Below are 13,756 nucleotides of genomic sequence, written 5' to 3'. Positions count from 1 at the left end.
ACTGGGCTGTGCATTATGCACAGCCAAAGGCTCACTAGTACCATTACATAAGGTACATTAATAAATTACTGAATGCTCACTTTAACTCCCTTGTTCCTTTTAGTAGTATTATAAAGCATGAAAACTTATATAGGGTCAGGTGACAGGTTGAATGTGCTGGCTGAGTAAAAGGTCAACATGGGTTCTGGTTGTAACCACAGACTGGTTTGTTTGGATTGAACTTTAATCGATCATGTATCAAATAGGTAATGCATCAATTATTAAACACAAAATCAGTTTTATTACAACAGTGTAAGTCAGATCTTTAAATTGATTTTTTTTGGGAGGTTGTGTGTTTCAAAAGTTGGCAAATTTAACATTGTTATTATCAAATACTTAAGAAGAGTCCTCTTTAGTTTGAATCACATGATAACTGTTCCAACATAATAAATTTTGTAAAAGTTATGTAAATGTAGAATTTGGCTTTTACAAGTCTATTCAATAAAAAATCAAGAGATGATCAACAATTGTTTGTACAACATAATGTCTGTCTACAAATATACATCAGAAGAAATCGAAACAATGAATAACAGCAACCCATGTTCATATCAGAAACTCTTCGTCTGATTTTGTCCAGGGTCTTTTATTATTATTAATCACCAAGTAATCGTAAATCAATCGGTGTTGGTATAAATCAATCAAAACTTTGATAAAACAATCTCTCGCATGAATTCTTCAGGTGCTGCAGTTTTATAAAACAGATGCAATTGCAATGTCAAATAAAAAATATACCTACTTATCTTACAGCAAAAAAAAGAATTACTCGTATATTTTACCATTTCTCTTGTTAAAATATATGAAAATTGTGCAGATGTGGGTATTGTTTTATTTCCAACGGGTTAAATGGGTAAGAAGTTATATGGTTAAAAGCAGTCTCAAAGTGTTTTTCTTAAGCTTTCAATTTATTGAAACCTTCTATTCAAAAAGTGAGATTAAAATGTAATATTAGTTAGTTACAGTTTTGATAATGACAGCCATCTATATCACTTTGGTCCGTCTATTATTGAATGCAAGTCACTTACCCATGTACTTTTTTTTCCCAAGGATTACATTTTTAAATTGATTTCAGCTAAATGAACACCAAGTGTTAACCATGTTTAACAAAAATTTAAAAGTAACCAGTGCATTAACTATTTAAAAGAACTAGTTTAGCCCATTATATGTAATGTGAAAACTGTAATAAAAAAATTAAAAAGATTGAAACTTTCGCGGTTTTATAAGTACCTTTGCCACCTGTGAAAAGATTGAACTGTCCAACCGCCTGTCGAAGGAACATCTCGACCCCACTAACAATGACGACGCCTGCATCTTCAGCGTCTTTTAGAAGTGTAGTTTTTCTTGGTGTGTAAACAGCATCAAACACTACAGAATAATCTCTTAAGGTTTCCTAAATTGGCAAACACGTAAACATTGTCAATAACAGTACTCTATCCACAAAAGCTTACAACTTTCATATGAAAAAAACAAGATAAACAAACCTCAGAAACGGGTATTCGATCTTTATTTGGGTGCATTCCGATGGGTGTTGCATTTGCAAGGACTGCACCTTTTTCGGGTCGAAAGGTAGTTAACTGGTCAAATGGCAGAGCTTTACCCGACACTGCTTGGGCTAATGCCTTTGCTCTTTCTTTACAAACAAACAACTAAGTGTCAGTTATCGCTGTTTATTCGAATAATGAATAATACTTCGAAATCATTTCATTCGGAACGTATGTTACTGTTCAAATTATATAAGTTTTTTTTTTTAATATTTAGTGACACCAAAACATCGATTGCAAAGTTTCGGATGGAAGGTATGTTAGGTAACCCAACCTGCCTGACCATCCAGAAACCCTGTTGACTGGTTACCCAACATGACCCGTCCATTTTGATACCTATAGTTCGTATAATATATAGAGATGTTAATGTACATACCAAAATCAATATCGAAAATGATAACTCGTGCTCCCCTAAAGTTAGCACCAAATGACAAAGCTCTCCCTGCACCTCCAGCACCAACAAGCACAAATTGTTTTCCGGTAAGAGGTGAATGAAACGTTGCTTCTCCATTTACAAGACCTCGAGCTGAAAAATACACAATCACAATTAGCTAAATAAAAAAAAAGAACGTATCATGCAGATAAACGTAACTCTACTAAAATCGAAGTACGAATTTGGTACCTTTTAAAGCATCCTCAATTGCAGTTATAGAAGCTTCGCAATCAGTATTATATCCAACGAGCTTCCCGTCACCAAGTCTTTTTATGATAGTATTAACAGCACCTATAGACTGGTTAAGAATACAAAATTCATTAACGAATTTTTCAAAATTATTACGAAAAATGTAATAATTAACTTAGATATGTTCAAGATGATGATGTCTACCTTAGCTAGAGGATGAACTTCATCACAAAATTCCATTACTGCTTCTTTGTATGGTATCCCAACACTGCAAGTAATCATCATGCAAACATGGTTTAACAAATGAACGTGACATAATTACAAGGACGGTCCTTGCGGTTTGTACCAAATTGAGGTCCAGTCACTGAACTTTTTTCCGACAAGGACAGTGTGGTTTGCAAATTGCATAGACAGTCCTTCTATCTAACAGATGTTAAAAATGACACAACAACAACAACAACAACAATACCCAATCCCGCATAAGCGAGGTATGGGGGAGGTGAGATGTAGACAATCCTTCCTTTACCCTAGAATGATAAGTCATTTTCCTACCCACGAGTCGAGAAAAAATTCTCCACCCACAGGAAGAGACGCCATGAAAATGGTATAATCAAATTTCCATGGGTATTAAAACCAGCCTGAAAGTCAATTTAGGCTCTACGAGGCAGTCAAGACGCCAATAAGTCAACGCTTGTCGTTGCCTCACTTAATAGAGCCAAAAGACATTGAAACATAACTCGAAAGGCATGTCAGGTGGAAGTTGTTGCGCAAGCAAAGAGCCACCATCCGAAACAAACCAAGCACCACCACTCATGCACCTTTACGGTAGACATCCCCGAAACCACACAACTAAATGAAAACCAACAGACGTTAAAAAGATCGTGATAAATCCGACAATTTTTTTAACGTCCGTTAGACATAGGGACTGTCTATGCAATTATTGCAAACGGCGATGACTCTCCTTGTCGAAAAAAGTTCAGAGAATGAACCTGAAATTTGGTAGGAACAACAGGGACTGTCCTTGAAATTATGTCGGTTTAAAATTAATAAATTGCAGTGAAGAAAATGTATACATACATATACATACCTGTAACCAGCAAAGTCAGGACTTTCATAAACATTAAAGAACTGTTTAAGATCATCGACGAACATTGGAACATAAACACCGTTGTAGCCCACGTGTCTAAAAGTAGGATTATGCAAAATAGGGCCTTTGCTATGGCTTACTGGCTTTGAAATTAGCCCAAATACTTTTGTGTCTGCATCTATATTGTCAACTCCATAAGCTTCTCTAAGGCTAGATAAAGTTGGAAGACCAGGTACTAAATTTCCTGCTATTGATCCGTACACCAAAACACCGCCAAATTTTGGACCTAGTAATTGACTAATAAGCCCTCGCTCCCCCGTTGAGTATGCAATTAAAGGTACCTGCAGATAGTCAAACTTATCAGTCTTTGAAAACATCACTTTCCCTTATATGGAAGTAAGTAAAAGGAGAACCGACACGTTAAAAGAATGTAACTTCCACTTATATTTATTTAGGAAAATTATAAAAAGCTTGTACCTGACAATGTGAAAGCAGATGAAAAATTCTTGATAATTCTGTTATATCAGTTGCACTTGTAACAAGTTTGATAATATCTGCTCCAGTAGATTGCATTCTAGTAACAAGGTGGCTTAGATCTTCTTTAAAAGACGTGACTCCATCGACGAAACATGATACTATTATCTTGCAACTGCTTTGCTGATTAAGTTTTTGTTTTTCCATGATATCAGAAGCTACCTGAGTAATTCGGATCATGATATTATTAATATTTTTCAAATCTGGTTTGTTAAAAAGTATCGGAAAACTTATTATATGATGGTGACTTTAACAACTACCTGAAGCTCCAAGTCAATGTATTCGGCTCCCAAGTCTTTAGCAAGTAAAAGTGCTTCTACCCTTGAGTTTTCGTCACCATCATATAAACCTCCATCCCATTTTGGCCTATACAACAATACGAAATAAAAGTAGAGCACATATGTTAAATTCTAGGATACAGTTCACCAAAGGTCAAATGGATATAATGTTAAATCAATAGCAACTCAATCCAACCCATCTCAACTAGAACACAATTTGACCAATTACCCAAACCACCTGACTAGCACCCATGTTACATTTCTTTTTCTTTTTTTCCCTTTAGAAATGTAAAAATAAATAGCAGCTGATGATACATATGGTGGACCATACAATGGTGATGTGGCAATTGGTAGCAGCTGGTTATGTGGAGTTGTGGTGTATCAAAGGTCCTACAAATTATCACTTGATACGCAAATAATCCACTTGTGCTTAACTTTTAGGGGTCCATAACCCTTCACAGACTCACAGAGATATAATATTGTGGTATCTGTTATAATAATAATAATAATATAGATATGGATAGTCAATTTTGGTGTATACATATAGTCAATTTTGGTACACAAAGTATGTATTTTTATATTGAGATTTTAGGCTATAAATACTCATGAATGCAAGCATTAAACTTGCACCATTTCTCACACTTACAAAGTGTTTCTTTCTTTCTCTCCATTATCATCTTTGTTCTTACACTTCATTATTAGTATTCTAAATCAAGAATCAAATCACTAAAGGTAGTTATAAGCCTACTGAATTATAACATCAAAAATCAAACCACTAAAGGTAGTTATAAGCCTACTGAATTATAACATCAAGAATCAAACCACTAAAGGTAGTTATAAGCCTACTGAATTATAACACGTTATCAGCACGATAATCTTAATACTAAATATGGTTGGCTCTGCCACCAAAATGATATATGGTCGGTTATACCACCAAAATGATATATGGTCGGTTATACCACCAAAATGATATATGGTCGGTTATACCACCAGAATGATATAGGTTGGTTATACCACCTGAAAAAATATATGGTCGACACTGTCGCCAAATTTTCATTTATGTTTACTAATATTTATATTTTTGTTATATAACATTTATTTATGATTGCTTACACATGGTCGACACTGTCACCTACTTATCATTTATGTTATATTAAATTTATGTTTAATGTTTATATACTTATGAATATAAATTGACTCTAATTTATCATGATGTTTGTTTTAATTTTTGATAATAGAAAATGTCGAATCTGGAAAAGCTTAAATTTACTCCTTTAGAATCAACTGGAAACAACTACATGCCATGGGTTATAAAAGTAAAAATGCATCTTAAATCAATGGGCATTCTTGAAACCATAAATGAAAACAACACTTGTTCTGAAAAAGAACAAGCTACGGCATGTTGCTTTATTCATCAACATATTGATGAATGCTTACAAAATAATTATGTGACTGTAGAAGATCCCCATGTTTTATGGGAAGGTCTCAAAAGCAGATTCAATAATCAAAGAGAAATTTTACTTCCAGCTGCAATGGAACAATGGAGAACATTAAGGTTCCAAGACTTTAAGAAAGTAAATGAATACAGCTCAGCTCTGTATAATACATGTTCACAACTTAAATTCTGTGGACATGAAATTAGTGATGCAGACATGATGGAGAAAACTTTCTCCACAATGAATGCTGCAAACATCACAGTGCAAAGAAATTTGAGAATGCTAAAGTTCAAAACATATCCTGAACTTAATTCATATCTCTTAGTTGCAGAGCAAAATGATGAGCTATTAATGAAAAATCAGCAATCCCGTCCTACTGGTACACTTGCAATCCCTGAAGCAAATACTGCAAATAATTATAAACAGGGACAAGGACGCGGGCAAGGTCGTGGTTATAATAACCATCACCATCATCATGCCAAAAGCCATAACTATGGTAGAAACCATCCTTATGGTAATGGTAATGGGCGTGGACGTGGTCGTGGTCGTGGCCGTGGTGGTCAAAGAAATAGTAATCCACGAAAATATAAATATCAACCACAAAACAAGCCCATTAAACAAGATGTTGAAGAAAATTCTTCTAAAAATTCTGAAGAATCTTGCTACAGATGTGGTAGAATGGGCCACTGGACTAATACTTGCCGAACATCTAAACATCTTGTTAAGATGTATCAGGATTCGCTGAAAGGTAAAGAAAAGGAAGTAAATTTTGTGGATAATATTGATCCAACAGTCACTGAGAAACCATCTGATTTATATGAAGATTTCTTGAATGTTTAAGTTGTGTGTCTTTTGAAAAATAAACGATTTAATATCGTCTGTCTTTGTCATTATGTTTGCTAAATGTTTCAGTACTATCTATTTGCGTTTAAAATATTGTGTAATATTAATGTACTCACTATTTATTTCTTATATATGAAGTTCAATATGAATTTTGCTGGAATACAACATCAATCAAGTGGTGGAGATCTCTGTATAGCAGACAGTGGAACTACACACACTATACTTAAATCCGAGAAATATTTTATTGACCTAAAACCAACGGAAGGAACTATACATACAATATCAGGACCTGCTAACTTGATAAAAGGGATAGGAAAGGCAAATTTCATACTACCAAATGGTACAAAATTTTTAATAAATGATGCCTTATTTTCTCCCAAGTCAAGCAGAAATTTATTGAGTTTCTCCGACATATACCTTAACGGGTATGATTATCAGTCAGTGACAACAGAAAATGAGAAATATTTAAGTATCACTGACAAGAGTCATGTGGTTGAAAAACTGCCAAGACTTAGTTCTGGATTACATTATACACATATAAATGTACCAGAAATACATATGGTAGTTAACGAAAAATATATTGATCCTGGTGTATTCAGTTTATGGCATAACAGATTAGGCCATCCAGGATCAACAATGATGAAAAGGATTATTGAATGTACTCATGGACATCCACTAAAGGATAGAAAAATCCATCATGATACAATGGTTCCATGTACATCTTGCTCTCTTGGAAAATTGATAACTAGACCCTCACCACTTAAGGTTGAGAAAGAATCACCAATGTTTCTTGAAAGAATTCAAGGTGATATATGTGGACCAATTCATCCACCATGTGGACCATTTAGATATTTCATGGTTCTAATAGACGCATCTAGCAGATGGTCTCATGTTTGTCTGTTATCAAGCCGTAATGTGGCATTTGCAAAATTTCTTGCCCAAATTATTAAATTGAGAGCTCATTTTCCTGATTACACCATTAAAAGGGTGAGACTTGATAATGCTGGTGAATTTACATCTCAAGCATTTAATGACTATTGCATGTCTATAGGAATTGTTGTTGAACATTCTGTTGCTCATGTGCATACACAAAATGGTTTAGCCGAGTCATTGATTAAACGTTTACAGTTAATCGCTAGACCATTGATAATGAGAACAAAACTCCCTGTATCTATATGGGGTCATGCAATTTTACATGCTGCTGCATTGATTCGCATCAGACCAAGTGCAAGTCATAAATATTCCCCCCTACAACTTGCTTTTGGTCAAGAGCCAAATATTTCCCATCTTAGAACATTTGGTTGTGCAGTGTATGTTCCAATTGCGACACCACAACGTACAAAAATGGGTCCTCAAAGGAGGTTGGGAATATATGTTGGATATGAAACATCTTCAATATTAAGGTATATTGAACCTATGACAGGTGACGTTTTTACAGCACGTTTTGCTGATTGTCATTTTAATGAAACATTGTTCCCTAGATTAGGGGGAGAAATGAAAAATAAAGAAAATGATGTTTCATGGTGTGAACCTCAATTAAAGTATCTTGATCCTCGCACAAAAGAATGCGAGACAGAAGTTCAAAAGATAATGCATATACAAGAACTTGCAAATCAATTGCCTGATGCATTTACAGATACAAAAACGGTGACAAAATCATATATACCAGCAGTAAATACTCCAGCTCGAATTGAAATTCCAAAAGCTGGCAATAACGTCACTCATGAATCTTTGCCACGTCAGAAACGTGGAAGACCAATCGGTTCAAAGGATAAAAATCCTCGAAAAAGAAAATCAGCTGATAATGAAGTAAAAGAAAGTGTTCAAGAAGAACCACAAATCAGTACTCCTACTGCAGAGGAGATTGATGATGTCAATACAGAAATTGCAATCAATTATGCATATTCAAAAATATTATGGAACCGAAATGAAATGAAAAATCTTGATGAGAAATTTTCATTTAATGTTGCATATGACATCATGAATAATGATGATGATCCAGAACCAACATCTATGGTTGAATGTCAAAATAGACATGATTGGGCTCAATGGAAAGAAGCAATACGAGCTGAATTAGAATCACTCAATAAAAGAAAAGTTTTCGGATCCATCATTCTCACTCCTAAAGATGTGAAACCTGTAGGATACAGATGGATTTTTGTCCGAAAAAGAAATGAGAAAAATGAAGTTACAAGGTATAAAGCTAGACTTGTAGCTCAAGGTTTTTCTCAAAGACCGGGAATTGATTATGAAGAAACTTATTCTCCTGTTATGGATGCAATTACTTTTAGGTACTTAATCAGTCTGGCAGTTTCTAAAAATTTAGAAATGCATCTCATGGATGTTGTGACTGCTTATCTATATGGATCACTTGATAGTGATATATATATGAAGTTACCTGAAGGATTTAAGGTACCAGAAGCATCAAATGCAAAACCCAAAGAAATGTATTCGATTAAATTACAAAGATCTTTATATGGGTTAAAACAATCGGGACGTATGTGGTATAACCGATTAAGTGATTACTTGATAAGCAAAGGGTATACAAATAATCTTACTTGCCCTTGTGTTTTCATTAAGAAAACAACATCCGGATATGTGATCATAGCTGTTTATGTTGATGATCTTAACATCATAGGTACAAATAAAGAGATCCATGAAGCCATTCAACTTCTAAAGAAAGAATTTGAAATGAAAGATCTCGGAAAAACCAAGTATTGCCTTGGTTTACAAATTGAGCATATGCCTAATGGTTTACTTGTACATCAAACAACATATACTGAAAAGATTTTGAAACGTTTCAATATGGACAAGGCAAAACCATTAAGTACTCCTATGGTTGTTAGATCACTCAATGTTGAAGCTGATCCATTTCGTCCATGTGAAGATCAAGAAGACATTCTTGGACCAGAAGTACCATATCTTAGTGCAATTGGAGCTCTTATGTATCTTACAAATTGTACAAGACCTGACATTTCTTTTGCAGTTAATTTGTTGGCAAGGTTCAGCTCTGCTCCTACCAAAAGACACTGGAATGGGATCAAACACATATTTCGATACCTTCGAGGAACTACTGATTTAGGATTATTTTATTCTAACGAATCAAAACAAGATTTGGTTGGTTATGCAGATGCAGGTTATTTATCTGATCCACATAAAGCTAAATCTCAAACTGGATATGTATTCCTAAATGGAGGTACTGCAATATCATGGCGTTCTCAAAAACAAACACTTGTTGCTACATCGTCAAATCATGCCGAAGTGATTGCATTACATGAAGCTACTCGAGAATGTTTTTGGTTGAGATCAATGACACAACTCATTACTGATTCTTGTGGACTAGAACGCGATAAAAGTCCAACAACTATCTATGAAGATAATGCAGCTTGCATAGCACAGATGAAAGAAGGGTATATCAAAAGTGACCGAACAAAACACATACCACCTAGATTCTTCTCATACACTCAAAATCTCATTAAGGACAACCAGATTGAAATGAGATATGTGCAATCTAGCAAAAACTCTGCTGATCTTTTCACGAAAGCACTTCCAACTGCTATTTTCAGAACACACGTTCATAACATTGGCATGAGACATGTTCAAAAGATGTAACAGCTGAAGCGATGTCTACTTGAGGGGGAGTCAACTCCATGCTGCACTCTTTTTCCCTTAGCTAAAGTTTTTTCCCACTGGGTTTTCTTTAGCAAGGTTTTTAACGAGGCAGTAATTTATAGTTGATCTTCAACAAAATAAAATTGCTATCCAAGGGGGAGTGTTATAATAATAATAATAATATAGATATGGATAGTCAATTTTGGTGTATACATATAGTCAATTTTGGTACACAAAGTATGTATTTTTATATTGAGATTTTAGGCTATAAATACTCATGAATGCAAGCATTAAACTTGCACCATTTCTCACACTTACAAAGTGTTTCTTTCTTTCTCTCCATTATCATCTTTGTTCTTACACTTCATTATTAGTATTCTAAATCAAGAATCAAATCACTAAAAGTAGTTATAAGCCTACTGAATTATAACATCAAAAATCAAACCACTAAAGGTAGTTATAAGCCTACTGAATTATAACATCAAGAATCAAACCACTAAAGGTAGTTATAAGCCTACTGAATTATAACAGTATCTTATTAATCGTTAATTTTAGCTCAAAAAAATAAATGAATAAAATAATAACATCAGCAACAAATATAAAGTGGAAATCTTATTTTAGCAAGTTGGCATAAAATAATACTCCAAGTGATATGCTGACACACACATCTGCAGATTATGTACAGTTGTATTTTGTATTTTATTTTGTCCTGTTTTAGATTTTAGTGTTTCCTATATGATGCTTATTTCTTTGTGGTTTGAAGTCCAGTAGGCGGCAGTAGCATTATCTTATTGCCTGTTGGATATTACTCCGTATATCCTTTTTTCATCATTATACATTATAAAGTATCTGTGTTTTTTTTTAGGAAAAAAAACATAAAACTAAATAAATGTGATCTAAGATCACATGAGTTACACGTGACGCAAACCTTAATTGGTCTGTTTGAGAAGATTTAACGATCTAATTGAACAAACTTTCTAATAGTGTATGTGGGGTATGTTCATATTCATAAATCAATAAAAATGGGCTATTAAAGGCGTATAATTCATTTAGCAACACGTGAATGAGATATAACCCTTACAATACTATTTATAGTCATACATCAGTGCATCACTATTTGTACCTTAAAATGTCGTATACTATAAATTTTTAAAACATAGCTAATGGTGTATTTTTTTTTTAAAAATGATCACTTTACGTAAATACATTGTTGTTACAAATGTTGGTGCATAAAAGGCCCGAGTTCGGATCAACCAAACAAGATGGGCCCGTTGACCGACTGTCAGCCCACGGAGTATATAAGGAGGTTGAATGCTTCATTTGTAGACTGATGGTTCCATAAACCCTAGTCGTTTTCTCTCTAAAACAACAGTCCCAAAAATCCACCAAGTCGAATTAACGACTCTAGACTTCGATCTAATCAATCATTCTTGATTGGTTTGACTAAATCGACACCCGAACGTCACGAATTTTCTAGAACATCGATCCGAAGATCCAAAAAGATTCTACAACAAATAAGATAAAATTAAGGGTTCGAACCTTATCACCCACGATCACAAACACTGAGTGAGTTAGATATATGTGTCACAGTATGAATATGCAGATGGATCTAATTTGCTAGTTGTCACTTTTTATCACAGATAATAATAAAATATACAATCAATCAATCAATTTGACATCTGAAAAATAGGCGCATGCATTTGAAGGTAAACAACATCAAGCTATAAGAAATAAACAACTACTCCGTATCATATATATACTGTAGTACTCCGTATGATTTAAAAGTCAAAATTGTTAGCCTGAAACTGTATATACTCCTTCGATCCCATATTTATTATCCAATATTCCTTATCGAGATTGTCCATTTTTATAGATAAATGTAAATGATAATAAGGTAAAGTTGTTTCATACTTTTGTTTTATATATACTTGTATAAAATAAAATAAAAAGGTAGAAAAAAAGTACATGAAAAACATTTGCTTTTTTTTAATTATTTAATTTTTATCATAAAGACAATAAATATGAGGAAGTATAATACGTAGTCTTTGTATATTTAAAGGGACCTACATACAAATTTGTTTGGTTGAAACACATTTTTCTTAAAATACGCGTTAGAGATATTTTAATTATACAGTAGTTACCGATCATAGTTAAACCCAAAATATGATACGAGTAATATATAAAAAGATAGTTGGTACAGAGGAGATGACATCTACCAAAAGTTATTATTTGGTGAAGGTGCAGCCAAGTCACAAGCTAAATTTATTGGACCAAAATAATCGGATATATATATATATATATATATATATATATATATATATATATATATATATATATCAAATAAACATAAACATATAAAGATTTTTAATCAAATTATCCAAGAGAGTACCAATAGTTTTACTCATAATATACGGATTAAAGTGTAATTTTTTAACAGCAGAGTCACCAGCGGAGAACGAACGCGATATTGGAATCCACTTATTCGATCATTTCCTTAATATGAATTATTACAGTCCTATCGCTCTTCAGGAGGAAACTCCACCACAAATTCATACAGGCATTGTGTGTGGAAATTTTACAGCTGGTGAGAAGCAAACCACTAATCTCCCGTATTAAAAGTCAGATCATCACCGCTATGCCAACTTCTTATTGTTACGGATGAATTAAAGTGTATTTATCATGTGACATTTTCTTACTCTTTCCCTAATGCTACTGAATTTTAAACTCGGACGGCTTATTTATTTTTAAATTGTTGGACGCACGTTTCCGACTAACATCAAAGTAAACATTTCCCAAAATAATAATAATAAAATATTATTATTATTATATATATATATATATATATATATATATATATATATATATATATATATATATATATTCACACACCAATTTAAAGAAATGGAGTATTATTAGAGGAGTAAAAGGTTAAAATAGGTGTGTGAGGATAAAAAAGTGTTTTAGAATCATCTCCCATATATATATAATATAATATAATAATAATTATATATATAATAATTATATAATAATTATATATTATATATATAATAATAATTATATTACTCGTATTATTGTGTTATCATTATTAGACTTTATAGACCAGTACGTAAAACAAAAGAAGAAGAACGAACAACGCAATCAAGAGTTGTACAATATGCATTTGTAAATGTACGTTACGTACCGATAAACGACGACAACGGGAAGCGGTTTATTGGAAAGAAGTGTGGGAAGATCACGATTGGGGTCGAAATTCATCAAGGAATCAAGCCTGAGTTCGATCAAGTCTGCACCTTCAATCTTGGCTTCATACATATCACTCACCATCTGTTCGACGGAATGCCTCAACAATGGTGCACACACCATTGTTGTTTTTGTTAATACACCAACACTACCCATTTTTATTATTTTTTATTTGTGCATAAGAACTCAAAACCAACAAAAGTTGTATTGAGTTTTGTGGATATTGGGTGTTGAATATGGAATTATATATACAGAAAAAGTTGGTAAGGGATGATTCAGATTGGGGGTTGGTGAGTCCTACGTGGATATATACACTTTTATATAAAAATAAAAATAAAAATACTTTATACTTTTGCCGTTCCAATTTACTGTGGTAGTCTAAATTAATACAGTATACTCGTTAACACACAATTTTAAAAATTATCATTATCATACATATTTTTATTCACTTAATAGTTTGAACGCTTTACCATTTAACTATTTTTTGTTTTATCTGCATAAAGTAAGAATATAAACGAACATTACAT

At 33.2% G+C, this 13,756-nt stretch overlaps 1 protein-coding gene across 1 annotated transcript; it reads right to left on the bottom strand.

The window, feature by feature from the left end:
- Positions 1–466: 466 nt before the first annotated feature.
- LOC139893064 (bifunctional 3-dehydroquinate dehydratase/shikimate dehydrogenase, chloroplastic-like) lies at positions 467–13,427 on the bottom strand. The gene is made up of 10 exons (XM_071876199.1): positions 13,171–13,427; positions 4,081–4,186; positions 3,764–3,982; positions 3,287–3,627; positions 2,404–2,467; positions 2,200–2,308; positions 1,954–2,103; positions 1,518–1,666; positions 1,264–1,426; positions 467–721 (listed from the first exon to the last, which is right to left on the bottom strand). Exons 1-10 carry the CDS (start codon positions 13,383–13,385, stop codon positions 678–680), a joined length of 1,560 nt encoding a protein of 519 aa, XP_071732300.1. The 5' UTR covers positions 13,386–13,427; the 3' UTR covers positions 467–677.
- Between the last annotated feature and the right edge of the window lie 329 nt (positions 13,428–13,756).

Source organism: Rutidosis leptorrhynchoides, chromosome 2 (assembly GCF_046630445.1).
Source record: "Rutidosis leptorrhynchoides isolate AG116_Rl617_1_P2 chromosome 2, CSIRO_AGI_Rlap_v1, whole genome shotgun sequence".
Taxonomy (NCBI): Eukaryota; Viridiplantae; Streptophyta; class Magnoliopsida; order Asterales; family Asteraceae; genus Rutidosis; species Rutidosis leptorrhynchoides.
The sequence above is the reverse complement of the archived record's forward strand: the minus strand, read 5'-3'. Positions and strand labels throughout refer to the sequence as shown.